The following is a 15,041-nucleotide window of genomic DNA, read 5'->3' as shown; positions in this document are numbered from 1 at the left end:
CCTTTTAATTACTTTTGTTAAATGTGCCTACAAAATGCCTTAATAATATATTAACATGATAAACAGAAACAATAGAACAACAAAACAATTTTCTTCCTAAAAAAATGTGTAAAAAAACTATAATTTGAGAGTAAATCAAAACAAAATTCATGATATAATATTTGACTCAATTTTTTTTTTTACAGAATTGTAAATGATTGGATTTTATTTAATTTACTATACAAATCTATTTCTGGAAAATATTTAGTCCTGTTTGTCTTATAACGTTTGTTATGTATTGGGGCTTTATAAATGGAGTGAATTCAAATGAAAGCCACCAATTCGTGTGTTATGTATTTATATATTTGCTGAGAGCATTATTATTATTATTATTATTATTATTATTATTATTATTATTAGTCTTTTGTTAAATATAACAACAAGGAAACAAATTGAGGAAAATTCTTAGAGGTCAATTGGGGCTCACATCCTGGAAAAGTTTGAGTTTAAGAATAAAATAAGAATAATTTTTATTCTTATTTACTATGCATGGTCCTGAACGCACCACGATTGTTTACTTTCAAACCGAGTTCCTTTCCTGAGAGCTGATTGGTCGGTACTGATCTCGACGCGGGAAAGTTTCCGCGCGAATTAACACGACGCTCCTGAAAGTTGCCTTCTGGAGGAGAAATTTACAAACTTCGGGGGTTGTTTTTAGTTTAAAAGTAATCGTCTTACAACATGTTTTACTACCCAAATGTTCTCCAACGTCATTCTGGATGTTTTTCCACAATTTGGTAAGTTCAACAACGCCGAGCTGCTTCTTCTTAGCTTGTGATGGAAAAATAAAAGGGATCTAACAGCAGATAACCAATACTTTCCTCAAAGAACTGCATATAGCATCTGAGCTAACTAAGAATTAATCTAAAATACACTTTAGATTAATCTAAAATACTATAAGATCAATATTATATTTAGGTTGTATTGTGTTGTTTTTACCATTCAGGCTAGCAGCCACAGGAGGTATCCGAGTCTCTCGCAGGGAGTTCCTCAGGGTCAACGTGAAGCGGACATGGTAAGAGTGAAATTAGTGTCCCCTATTTCTTGCTCTAGCTTTAGACTATTAACTATTGGTTTTATATATATATATATTATTTTTTTGTAATGAAACATAAAAACAATAGTAACGTAAAAACATCTCATTTTAAAAGCAAAAAAAAAAACCCTGTATATTTTAGCAAAAATATTGTGGAACAGAACATAATCTGAAAAGTGTGGCATGTCTTTCTTGGCAGTGTCTCCGCTAGCTTAGCGAATCCACAAACTGACCGTTTTGTCCATTCCTCTTTGCAAAACAGCTTGGGCTCGTTCAGAATGGTTCCATTCTGGTCCGAATGAAATTTCTGACTCGGATTGTGACGTGCTTTGATTGAACTAATTCCACTGTGCAGACATGGACGTGTTGCGCAGTCTCAGTCTTTTGCAGCCTCTAAGAGGTTTTCCACATTTAGCTCCATCCATCTTCCTGTCAGCTCTGACCAGCTTCCCCCGCCCCCAGCTGAAGGAAAATCATTAGGACAGCATGCTGCCGGTACCACAAGATATCGCAGTCAGGATATTGTCTTTGGGATGACGTGTGTTGTTAGTTTTTCTTCACCGATAGCGTTTTTTGCATGTACTGTAGATTGTTTCATCTGACCTTCCTCCAAAATGTTTCTGTTTCTTTTGGCTACTTTTCCATGACTGAAACTTGTTGTCAACACATTCTCCTGCCAAACACCTACAAACCAGTTATCCTTAACTGGTACTTTGTGTTGGTCTATGACGTAAAATCCCAGTAAAATATATTGAAGAGAGTATTCCGCCATTTTGGAGGTAGATGTACTTTTTCTATTTCGTGTCTTAAAACATTTCTGACTACTTTTTTGTTCATCCCTTGCAGCAACGACATCTTGGACTATGTGATGGGACAAGTTCCTGCTCTGCAGCCCAACCAGTCCAGGCCTCGCTTCTCCCTCTACCTGTCGTCTCAGTTGCAGTACGGTGTGGTCATCATCTACCACAAGCAGTGCGCCTTCTTGCTCGGTGAGATTTAAATTAAAAAAAAAAAGTAGTATTCCAGCACATTTTGCCGACGTTTGGAGCGCCAGCGCTTCTCACGTTTTCTGCCAAAAGCATCTTTTACTGTTAGTCACAGGAATGCTCTTTTGGTGTGAAACACAAAAACAGCCCTGCCGTCACACATCTCGCCTCCTGACTCACCCTGATAGAGCGGGATGCGCAAACCAATACGGTGCTGATGAGAGCTGGATCAGTCTCGGAAGGATCGGTCTCGATTTACTGACACCGATCCCACGTCCAAGAAATATGCAACCCACGCCGCTCTCTCAGTTCGATCGAGACTGTGAAAGACCAGCATCGTCCGCGTGTCGGCGCGTGAAGGCTCTGTAATATGGATCGCTGTGATTGTGGAAGTTGTTGCGTCTGCCGGCCTTTTCTGTGAGGATTTGGGTTTTTGTGTGTTTATTGAGTCTCTGTTGTCGTGGCTCCCTCATGATTGTTCCCAGCTGTCTCTCGTTTCCCCTGATTATCCCCGTGCCCCACCCTCGACCGTATTGTTATTTGACAGAGTTATTTTTGTTTTCTTTCCTTGTGTTCGCTTTTCTTCTGTACACTTTGTGATCGTCATTAAAACCATCGTTTTGCATTTCAACCCGGGTCTGAATGCTCACCGCTAAATCCACCCACTTCACGACAGTTTCAAGCTGTGCACGTGAGGAAACTCGTAACCTCTCTTTGTGTTTTTCTTTTTCTTTCTTTTTTTCTTTCAGAGGAGATCCAGCAAACTATCGACCGCTGGCTCCGCTCTAAAAGACACGTCCAGATGGACCTGGCTGAATCCGACAGGTGAACACCCTCACAGTGAGCCGTGAGAAGAGACTCAGGGTGTCTGCGTGACCTTAAAATGCCTAAAATTCATCAATATAAAATTAAGGCCTTATATCGTCTTAAATTACTTATTAAAAAATGTAAGTGCCTCAAATACGCTAATCATAGGTCTTACATTTTGTCTTGGTTGGTCTACTTTGTCTTGTACATTATATATAGTTTATTTTTCTTATGGGACTTTTCTGTAAAGCAAACGTTGGAGTCGCATGCCACATTTTCATCGCTAACTAGCTGCTAACATACCCTTGCTAGCTAGCATGGGTAAGTGTAAATTTATCGGCAGTTTGCTGGACGACATTTGTCTTTGCGACTGGCTCAATCCTGTTACCAACCCGCACTGTGCTACATTCATTCTGTTCAAAAAAAGCTTGGCACTATTACTGTAGAAAATGTCCAATTTTCTTTTGTACATTTCTGTTGGGATACAAGTCTTAAATTTCACTCATAATGGTCTTAAAACATCTTGAATTTTAGTTGGTGGAACTCTGCTCTTAGAGGACGTAAAGAGCAGACTGCAGAAATGAGAATATGTTTGCTTTACTGACGTGTTGACGGATGAACTGAGCTCCTCATGCCGGGGGGCTTCATTAATATTTTAGAAGCCCCGATACGGAACTGAGGCGGCACGAGATCCTTCATGTCCGCCACGCGCGTTTTTTTATTTCCCCAATGTTCCGCAGTTTAAATCTAACACCACAGGTGCGTTAGCGTCTCGTGGATCCGCAGAAGCCGTAGTTAAAAGTGGCTCCTCTCCGTCTCGTCCTCCGGCAGGATGGCTCTGGATCTTCCCGACGGCCTCAACATGATGGAGGAGGCCGAGGGAGCTCTGGACCCCTTCTTTGGCGTGATGGCATCCCACCAGCTGCCCAGCCCCTACAAAATAGTCCCGGTACGGTCACCGCGCACACACCGCCGGCGCTTTGCGCCGTTGTCGTTGGCTCGTGTTGGCTCTGGCTGCAGCGCAGCAGGTAAAAAAGACGGGACATCTGCCAGCACAGTGAGCTGCTCCTCATGTCAAATATTTAGTATGTAAATATTGGCAGGTTGGATGGAAGTGGCAGCGTTGTGTCAGGAGCATATTTACAGAGCCTTCCTAAAGTATTCACGCCCTTGAACTTTTAACGCAATTGGTTTTTTTTCACTCCATGACCTCAAACTTTCTGTTTTAATGGGACTTGATGCTGAACGATCAGCACAAGAAAGAGGATCATTGGGAGGTGAGAGGATAAGGAAGCTTGGTTTTAAAAATCTAAAAAGTATCTTTGCTTTGAAACACTTAAATAAAATCAAAGTGAGCTGCTTTTAGAAGTGGCCTTGTTAGTAAGTAGAACCCACTGGTGTGTATTTTAGGTCTGAAATGATTAATCAGATTAATTGTGATTAATCGATAATTGAAATATTCATCAACTAATAGTAATTGGTTAATCGTTGATACAGACTCAAAAAATGAATATATTCAGAACAGTAACTAAGGCCAAACTGATTTAAGATTTTAAAAAAATCTGTAAATATTTGTTTTAACCAAAACTCCACAAGTCACCTGGTTCAAACTCACTAAAAGAATGCAATGTTGTTGCATTTTAGGCAAGAAAATATTTATTTTCTTATTTAAAAAAAAAAAAAAAGAAATATTTGTTTATTTGCAGGGAGGTATTTTGTTCTATTGAGTCTGGATAGAATACCGGATCTTGAAAAGGAACTGTAGAAACCCTCCTTTTAGTTGCTGTTTCTAGCCAGAGTCCAAATACGAAGCTGAAATGCAGTTAGATCAACGTCCTTATAAAGTTAATAAATGAAAATAACGCAAATAGAATATTCTTAATTTATGTTTCCTTGTCACTTCTATGCACTATTATTCCATGTCACGGTGGCGTTTATCTCCTGGGCCACCATTTTATTGCACCACACCCAGAAAGCGCATAGTAAAGCAAATCACTTCTTTGATTTACGCTAAGGTGTAAATGTGGCAGAAACATTTGAACTTTGACCTTTCGCTGGAATTGTTCCAGATAAACAGGTGTGGATTCAGTTGTTCTACAACATATAGATGATCTGCAGTGCCTCAAAGACACGAGCTGTCCTTAATTTAAAAAAAAAAAAACCTGATTCAAATCTTCAAATTTGCTCTCAGACTTTCAGTTAATTGACAACATCCTAAGCAAATCCAGACATCCGGTTCTGTTTTCCTGATTTGCTTTTGACCCAGACTGTTGTGTTCAGAGCAAATGATGGTGAATGAGTGGATAGTTATTGCCACAATTTTAGTTTCCAATATTAAAACCCAGAATTGTTAGATATTAGTCATTAAAGGGTGAGCTTCTTCATAACACCCAGAAAAATGTTTTCCTTTCCTCCCTTTTTAATACTAACTTTATGCTTAAAATGGCCAAAAACACACAGCTTTTCTACACAGCTCCAAAACAGATTTTCATTTGTCACACATAGGGGTTTTTTTTTAGTTTTTTTTTATGTCCTTGCAGACAGAGTTTGCGATTGAGGATTTGGTTTCGCAGCACTCTGTGGTGTCCAACCCCACCAACGAACCAAACAATAAAGGTGAGTTTTAATTGAGCTATTTTTTTGCTTATTTAAAAAAAAAAAAAATTCCCCATAACTCTGTTGCCATTGATAGATTAGAAACAGGAAGTCACAAAGATGCAAGTAGCTTCATTTGAGACCGGTGTCTGAGTGACAGTTAACATATTTAAACTACAGCAATCATAAAGATACGATTGCCTTTGCACTTACTTTCCCCTGATGTATGGAAATAAAAAAAATGACTTCCTGATTCTCTTGTGTATATAAATACGATCAGGAAAGAAGATAAGGGAAGAAAAACAACAACAACAATAAAAACCATCTTCAAACTCACTTTTGGTGAACTGAAGGTTGAATTAGTGAAGTTGTGCTCATGTCTTCGTCAGAGGTTTTCGTGTCGCTTCCGTCAGTCGTTCTTGGTGCAGCGCCACCGCAGGTGAGGGGGTGGAACAGGGTTTTTGAAGGTTTATGTTGGTCTGACACAACGCAGCATGAAAGCAAACCGCACTTAGCTGAAAATGTAGCAAATGTTGCAATTTTGGTCCCAAAGTAGAACCGAGTCTACCGGACTGTCAGGTGTACAAACGCCTTAACATTGAGCTCCTGGCATCACAAAAACAATGAAATGCCAGGAAATATCCAATAAAAACCGGGTAGCTCCTGCTTGTAGACTAAAAATTGGATTTCGTTGAGTCGCTCAACAGTATAATGTTCTAAAATATGAGGAAATCAGCGCAGGAATGGCTCAAGAGGGAGAAAGTCATACGATTCGTCCAAGATCCCTGCCTATATGTTCCAATTGCTAACAAATATTGCGAAAGATTTAGTTCTGTCTTAACGGACAAAGTTCTTGCATAAAGTAATAAAAGCTTAGATTTATTAAAAGGCACAATTATGTGGATTTTTTTTTTTTTATTGAATGGTGGGCATTTCTATTATTGTTTTTGTCAGTATGACATTATGCGACTGGAACGAAAGACGATTTTAATTTGTAGCGCGCCCCGTATGCTTTCGATAAGAAACAACTTACAATATTTTTAAGTGGTAATATCTTCCTGTCTGACCGCCTTGCTTTGTCTCTCCCTGGTCCGTTTCTCCTGAAGCAGGTTTCATTTTGCCTCCGGCTGCCATCACACTAACAGAGAAGGAGCAGTTTGTCATCAACACTGCTGAGGTAAACTCTCTGTCAGGGTTCAGCTTCAGGAACAACCTCAGTCATCATTTTTAGGGACAGCACACGTCCCGGTGAATTATCGAGCCGGGATGTGTGTGTGTGTGTGTGTGAACGGCGTCTCTACTTACAGGCTGTCCGTTCATCCTTAAAAAGTCTTAAATTTGTGTGTCTAAAATTAAGGCCTTTAAATGTCTTTTTTTCTGTCAGGCAGACGTTTTCATTGCGCTATGTGATTTGAAGTGGTTGGGGCTACTGCTAATTAGTTGCTAATATTCCTTTGCTAGCTAGCTAGTCCTGTTTTTTGCATATATCTATATTTATTTTCTACAAAATAAACATATATGGTAGATTTCTTGCTTTTCATGTCTTTAATCTCATTCTTCATGGTCTTAAAAAAAAGTTTTAAATTTGAGTCAGTAGAGCCTGCAGGAACCGTGTTTTAACGTCTTTGTCGCACACACAGATGTTCGCTTTGCTATCCCCTCCTGCCTTAAAGCCTGGCTTCGCTCAGTCCAGGAGCATAACAATTCATTTTATGTGCATGTTACACAGTGGAATTGTTGGCAAACTGTAACTAAACCCTGTTGTGTGTCGGTCGACCTCTCTGCAGCGTTTAATTGCAGGCAGATCCTTGTGCTTTGATTAACAGACTGCAGAGGCACCTCCACACGGCCTCCTCATTCTGTCACTCACAGACAGATAATGTTCCTCCTCAAGCACCCTCAGCCGATGAAGTCCATTTTGCCTTGATGAGATCTGACTTAATTAAATCAGGCTGCACTCAAACAGACATGTTGTTCACGTTTCTGCTCTTCCGGCTCCCGCCTGCCTGTCCTAAAGCGTTATCTTTGCCCCATGGGCAACACAACGTGACACGACGTACCACTAGCTTTTCTTTGGTTGCATGTTTCTCATTATTTCCTCACATTTTTTTAATTTTATTTTGTTTCTCCTCCGAGGCAGGATTTTAACGGAGCTGAGCTTCCTGAAGCCACAGCCAGAGACATTCAGTTGCTAATGGATCAGCCTGATCACTTCAGGAGAGGTGTGTCTCTGTCTCCCATCGCTCTTTTAGTCACAAAGCTTTTACGTGCTTCGTTGGAAGCTGCTGCTGCTGCTGTTGTTAAATATTACTTCTTGGTGTTTCTGGTTTTGTGTCCCACTAATTAAAAAAAAAATCAGATTTTAATTCATGTGAGGGAAGTCTACAAAAGGCTGAACTCAGAATACTTTTTTTTTTTGACCTGCTTTTAGAACAGGTGTTGCCAAACAGAGAGACTCAACATGTTGCCTAGAAAATTGAGTTGACCCTCTGCTACGGCAGCTGGTTGGCCTTGTTCGTAGCGAACCTTTTCACTTTTTTTTGTGTGTTTTTGTTCTTCCTCACAGTTACACTTCCCACTTGTAAATTCATTTAATATATTATTTTTTATATGGATATATACATAATTTTCAGAACTGGTCTTCTTTATCTTGGCTGGGAAAAAAAATCTAGCTCAATTTGAAATTGTAGTTTATTATGCAAAGCCTTGCTGGCTGTATTGAGGTATTAGATAGAGCTAAAATCTCACATTAGCTTCTTTGTAATGCAATGCCAGACATCTGGGTTTTCTTCCCCACTTTCAGCTGGTTGGAAAAAAGGCTACTACACTTTTCCCTTACCTGCATATAACTTTGGCTAGAAATAAATTTGCAATACAATTTGCTCTAAAACAGATTAAATAGGTAGAAAACTATAGTAGACTTACTGATAACTCCAGAGCTATAGTTTTAAAGCTATAGTTTTAAGACTATAGCTTTAAAAATATATATACTTATTCATAGTGGTCTTAAAAAGTCTGCGAAAAGCCTGCCGATGTCTTCCAAATCGTGTCCGAATCATTTCTTAAGTAACATAAATTTTCATTCTACACAGGGGGTTGCAGTATTGTTATCCCACCTCATGGTGGCAGCACCTACAAAAGCCTGATCTTATCTGCGTTTTTGTGTCTGCATCTTTAAACATCTCAGAAGATCCCGTTGCTATCAGAGCGCTCTTTCTGGAGTAGAGTCATGAAAACTTCACTGTAAAATGCTTAAACTCTAACCTGTATATACATATATGTGTGTAATTTTTATGTTTTATCTCGTTCTTGTTGTAAATATGTGCTTAAACAGAAGATGAGGAGACTAACGAGAGGACCGGGGACCGAGTCGTCTCATCCTTTGGCGTCCAGTGAGCCTGGAAACTTTTAAAACCAAACTGTAACGGTTGTCCGTGCGAGGCCTCTCCTGTTGATCGCGCGTGCGTTCCTGCGTCCAGGCTGAAGGACACGATGCTCGGGACAGAGCAGGACGTCATGTGGCTGCTGGACGAGGAGACCGGGGAGGCTTTGGAGGTTCCTCTGGCAGCCGTGGCCCCTGAAATGACCCCTGAGCACGTAGCGATGCCACCGGAGAACGTAGGGGACAGAGCTACAGAGAGCCTCTGTGACGAGGTCAGAGACACATGGACAGAATCTGTTGCTGTTGGGTTTTTTTAGGAAACAATTGACAGCATGTTAGAGCATGTCAACGTGTACTGCTGTGCTGTAATGCCATTGGTTCTCTGCGCGTGTCGTTTACTCTGCCGCCAGGCGGTGGACCGTCCTCTGAGGACGCTCGGCGGGAGACGCAGGCGCCAGCTGGTCTTTGTGGACCCTGAGGTCCAGATCCCTGACAAAGAAATACAGCAGCAGATTGAAGATCCACTGATCGAAACTCTAAATATGGTACATAGCGTATACATTAATATTTTATTTTCTGCACTAACTCAATTTAAAAAGATATTCTGGTAAAGAAAAAGAGCTCTGGGCATCTTTAAGGTTTATAAGCACTGATTTGCCTTGTCAATGTTTTAATGTTTTAGTTTATGAACAAACGGCAAAACCCACAGACAAATAGACCAGAGCTGCAACTAACGGCAATTTTGGCAACTGATTATTCTGACGATTAATCTGATTAAAGAATTGGCGCATGCTGCAGGTTTTCCACTTAACCACTTCAACCTTTTTTGTACAATATTACAAACACATTAAAAGATGCAAGCAAACAAATAATTAAATCCCTTTCTTAAGTGAGAAAGTAAACATTTTAGTTACCTAAATTGCAACAGAGAAAAATATTTACAGAAAATGTTTTTTTTTATTTTCTTATGTGAAAAATGCATATAGTTTTTGTGCAGTTTTGTCTTTAATATTGCTCTGAGTGTGTTGCTCCTTCAGCAAATGGCCTCTTCCTGAGTCTGTATACTGAAGTTGACGATGAATCAATTATTGAATTAGTTAACGATTATTTCAATAATCGACTCGTCACGACTAATCCGATTAATAGTTGCAGCCTTAAGAGACAATCATTCTCTCATTTTTTATCACAAAGCGTCAGTTTTACTATAAACAACTTTTATTTGGAGTAAAATTATTCGATCCAGATTTGACAGGTCTGAGTATTGTACATTTTTAATTAGAGACCATTTAAGTTGATCTGGATGCCTGAAAAATGCTGTAAAGTCTGATACACTGCCGAAACAGGAGCCATTATTGTGATGTGTCATGATTTGTGGCACATAGAGATAATTAAACCTAACTAGGTACTTTTTTCTTTTTTGGCGTTCAAACACCTTGAATTTTATAGGAAAATCTAGACGTCTGAGTCTGTAGAAGTATTTGTTGGAACCAACACCAGCAGCTGCATGTACAGTATAAACAACAATCTCTCTTAGGAGATGTTGTTCACTCACTGATTGAATTTTCTGTCGCTGCTTCACTGTAATCAGACTCCTGCTATCTAAGTGTGGATTTCACTAGAGTTTCACTTAATTACACTGCAGCTTTCCTGTTTCCTCCCTTTGCTTTGAAACCCTTCTGGAGTAGAGCTCATTGATTCCGTTTCTTCTTTCTTCTTCTGCTGTTTAAATTCCTTTGAGGAGTCATGATTTACTTCCAACTCTCTAGCAAAAAAAAAAAAAAAAGAAGTCATGTTCCGCAGCGTTCATCTCACTACCATCTAGGTAACATGTTGTTCTTTCTGTCAGACGGAGGTGTTGCTGGACAGTCCCTGCGCTGACCAAGAGGGCCTCTCCTGCTCAGCTCTTCAGCGCCCCCTGTGGATGTCAGTAACAAGAGCCTCCCCCCTCACTCCACTCAAAATAAATCAATAAATCTTGTTACAGAATAAGTTTTTTACCGGCAAACATAATTTAAAATAAATGCTTGATGGTTGTTGTTTTTGGACAGGGCTAGTTTTACCCCCCCCCTTGATAGATGAACTCATTATTTTATTAAAGTGGAACAGAATATCTCTTAGCCCATTTTCTGCACTTAGGAGTCTCAATATCTGCTCTTAAAAAAGGCCGAACAAAAGCCTCTGGCAGTAACAGGTGGAGTAATTGATTTGCATGTGAGTAGCTTCCCTAGATTTGGCCTAGATTCATTTGAACAACTAGGTTAGTGTTGAAGTGGCTCTGCAAACCTTCATGCAGAGCTAAAATCTTGCCGGTTGATTAAAAAAAATGTTTTTAAATGTAAGAACGAATCAGAAAACTAAACTAAAATGCTTCTGCTCAAACCTGTAAAAATTGCTTTCTATGACGTCGTCTGCCAATCTGCCCACTGTGGTAAAGAACACAGATTATCCTCTGACCCCCTCCCCACCTCCGCAGCTCTCGTCCACCCCAACCTCCTGTCGCTATGGAAACAGCGGGCCTCCATCGCCGTCCAGAGCGGGGCGACGCAGAGAGCGGAAGAGGAGTCAGAGCAGGACATGGAGATCTTGCGGACGGAGAGGAAGCGGAGGCACTCGCGCGTGAAGGAGGTCGGTCGGGTATTTTTAGAGGAGCGGAGGAGAGCTCGGCGCGGTCGCCATGAGTGACGGAGAGCGAGAAAACGCTCCCGTCAAACGCCGGTTCTGGTTCTCAAAAGTCCTTGCTGGAGTTCGTAGAACTGCGGCTGGGTTACTTTTGAGTTTTTAATTTGCGCGTGCTCAGCTCAGTTGGCGAGACGAATGAGATCACAGAGCGTTCTGTCTGATAAACCTGTGCCCCTCTTCCCTCGCAGATGAGCAGCCAATCAGGACTTCAAACCACTGAGGGCTCATGTGAGTCTTCTCTCACAAACACAAGTTCCCCATTCAGGACTTGGCAGCACAATAAAGAGATCACCATTATGCACTTTTGCGTGTAAACAGCTGTGTTAGATGCGATGCTGGAGATGCCCGACGAAGATAAGTTTGGAAGTGATGTGATGACTCCTGTCAGCAGATGGTGGGTTCCTGATGAACTGAGACAACTAGATGAACAGGGAACATGTCATTGAGTGAGTGTGGGTGTGTGTGTGTGTGTTTGTGTCTGTAGGTCTCCACATGAGGACATCCAGCCGCCAATGGAGCCAATAGCCGAGGAAAACATGGAGATGCCCGAGGCTCAGACCGACACACACTACATGCTGAGGTTCGCCAATAAAGCATGTTGCACGTTATCGCGATAACCGATATTATTATTGTATTGAGACCAAAGTTATATATATAAAATCCTTGAAATATAATGGTGATATGTGCTATGTAGCATATCTGTCTAGAAGTCACTGTTGTGAATAAAAAAATAATATTTTGGTTAAAAAAATAAATAAAAATCTCTGGACCCCTAAAATATTTATATTATCTCCAGGAAGATAATATAGTTTTGATACCATTTTCAAGTAATATAAATATATTTTATTTGGATGTTAGTTGATAGAGCAGTACAACATAGTGCTTTTTTAAATTTGATTTCAGTTCTGAATCTTTTAAGTATGTGTTGCCACTACAGCCATGGGACATTGCATATTTTGGTATCGATACGATACCAAATAAATATACACTGCTCAAAAAAATAAAGGGAACACTCAAATAACACATCCTAGATCTGAATGAAAGAAATATTCTCATTGAATACTTTGTTCTGTACAAAGTTGAATGTGCTGACAACAAAATCACACAAAAATCATCATCAATGGAAATCAAATTTATTAACCAATGGAGGCCTGGATTTGGAGCCACACACAAAATTAAAGTGAAATAACACTACACGCTGATCCAACTTTAATGTAATGTCCTTAAAACAAGTCAAAATGAGGCTCAGTATTGTGTGTGGCCTCCACGTGCCTGTATGACCTCCCTACAACGCCTCGGCATGCTCCTGATGAGGTGGCGGATGGTCTCCTGAAGGATCTCCTCCCAGACCTGGACTAAAGCATCCGCCAACTCCTGGACAGTCTGTGGTGCAACGTGACGTTGGTGGATGGAGCGAGACATGATGTCCCAGATGTGCTCAATCGGATTCAGGTCTGGGGAACAGGGTGGCCAGTCCATAGCTTCAATGCCTTCATCTTGCAGGAACTGCTGACACACTCCAGCCACATGAGGTCTAGCATTGTCCTGCATTAGGAGGAACCCAGGGCCAACCGCACCAGCATATGGTCTCACAAGGGGTCTGAGGATCTCATCTCGGTACCTAATGGCAGTCAGGCTACCTCTGGCGAGCACATGGAGGGCTGTGCGGCCCTCCAAAGAAATGCCACCCCCACACCATTACTGACCCACTGCCAAACCGGTCATGCTGAAGGATGTTGCAGGCAGCAGACCGCTCTCCACGGTGTCTCCAGACTCTGTCACGTCTGTCACATGTGCTCAGTGTGAACCTGCTTTCATCTGTGAAGAGCACAAGGCGCCAGTGGCGAATTTGCCAATCCTGGTGTTCTCTGGCAAATGCCAAGCGTCCTGCACGGTGTTGGGCTGTGAGCAGAACCCCCATCTGTGGACGTCGGGCCCTCATACCATCCTCATGGAGTCGGTTTCTAACCGTTTGTGCAGACACATGCACATTTGTGGCCTGCTGGAGGTCATTTTGCAGGGCTCTGGCAGTGCTCCTCCTGTTCCTTCTTGCACAAAGGCGGAGGTAGCGGTCCTGCTGCTGGGTTGTTGCCCTCCTACGGCCTCCTCCACGTCTCCTGGTGTACTGGCCTGTCTCCTGGTAGCGCCTCCAGCCTCTGGACACTACGCTGACAGACACAGCAAACCTTCTTGCCACAGCTCGCATTGATGTGCCATCCTGGATGAGCTGCACTACCTAAGCCACTTGTGTGGGTTGTGGAGTCCGTCTCATGCTACCACGAGTGTGAAAGCACCACCAACATTCAAAACTGACCAAAACATCAGCCAGACAGCATAGGTACTGAGAAGTGGTCTGTGGTCCCAACTGCAGAACCACTCCTTTATTGAGTGTGTCTTGCTAATTGCCAATAATTTCCACCTGTTGTCTATTCCATTTGCACAACAGCAGGTGAAATTGATTGTCAATCAGTGTTGCTTCCTAAGTGGACAGTTTGATTTCACAGAAGTTTGATTTACTTGGAGTTATATTGTGTTGTTTAAGTGTTCCCTTTATTTTTTTGAGCAGTGTAGTATTGCCATATTGATACTGATATCAATACTTTTTTTTTTCCCCTTTGAGTTATTTTGTTCAAGCCTTTCAAACAGAATTTGGACAAAGTTTACATGTAACATTGTTTCTGTGCATTTTTCTAAAGAAAGTGCAAAAAGTTTTCTTTTAAGACCAAATCAAAACAAAATCGTATTTTTTGAGGCAGAATTGAGAAACTACAATACAAAAACAAAGTAACATTTCAAGAGGAAATCTGAAACTAAAGTATCGATCTCACCATGCGCTTCCATCAGTCTTTTTATCTCCATATTTACTTCCAGCTGCATCGCCTCCATCCAGCAGAAATTTGGTGAAGTCGCCTTTGACTCTTTGCTGCCCCCGAAGGCTGACCGCTGTACCGCAGCTCGCACTCTGAACAAACTGCTGGGTGAGGAGATCTGCCTGCTTTTCCTCAAATATTTAAAGAGTTTCCATCTGAGAAATGGTTCTGATCTGTAAGCTGTGACGGGTGACGTTAATCTGTCAATCATTTGTGTGTGCAGAGCTGCTGTCAGGTGGACAGGTGACGGCCTGCCAGACTGAGCCCTACAGTAGCATCGCCATAGCGCCAGCAGCACTCGGGACGCCAATCTGAACACACCTCAGTTCTCACTGATGAGTTTATAGCGGAATGAATTAATTCTTCTATAAATTCCATTTTTTTAATGTAATTGATAAGCAATCATTTGTTTCAGCAGTTTGCAGTTTTTAAGCAGTTTTTTTAAAAAAATTAAAGCCAATTTTACGGAAATTTTAATCTTTTAAATATTTAATGTATTTATATGTTTTAATAATTATTTTAAAAAAAATGTTGATAGTGTTTAGAGTTTTATTCAAGCTTTTTTTCTATTTTAGACCATTAAATGCTACAAAGAGCAATTTTGATAGCTCTTTTTAATTTTAAATTGTTCAACTAATTTAAAATGA

General features: G+C 41.0%; 1 protein-coding gene across 1 annotated transcript; it reads left to right on the top strand.

Moving 5' to 3' along the window:
• Positions 1–705: 705 nt before the first annotated feature.
• On the top strand, positions 706–14,824 carry rec8b (REC8 meiotic recombination protein b). The gene is given in 19 exon segments (XM_032550911.1): positions 706–776; positions 986–1,054; positions 1,922–2,064; positions 2,811–2,886; positions 3,700–3,817; positions 5,409–5,484; positions 6,570–6,640; positions 7,604–7,685; positions 8,798–8,855; positions 8,943–9,117; positions 9,256–9,390; positions 10,692–10,709; positions 10,711–10,768; positions 11,319–11,470; positions 11,713–11,752; positions 11,843–11,918; positions 12,009–12,104; positions 14,396–14,502; positions 14,618–14,824. Coding segments are annotated over 19 exon segments (1,698 nt in total). The 5' UTR covers positions 706–720; the 3' UTR covers positions 14,710–14,824.
• The last annotated feature ends 217 nt before the right edge of the window (positions 14,825–15,041 follow it).

The sequence above is a fragment of the Xiphophorus hellerii genome, chromosome 21 (assembly GCF_003331165.1).
Source record: "Xiphophorus hellerii strain 12219 chromosome 21, Xiphophorus_hellerii-4.1, whole genome shotgun sequence".
Classification (NCBI taxonomy): domain Eukaryota; kingdom Metazoa; phylum Chordata; class Actinopteri; order Cyprinodontiformes; family Poeciliidae; genus Xiphophorus; species Xiphophorus hellerii.
Note: the sequence above shows the minus strand (reverse complement) of the source record. Positions and strands in the feature narration are given on the sequence as shown.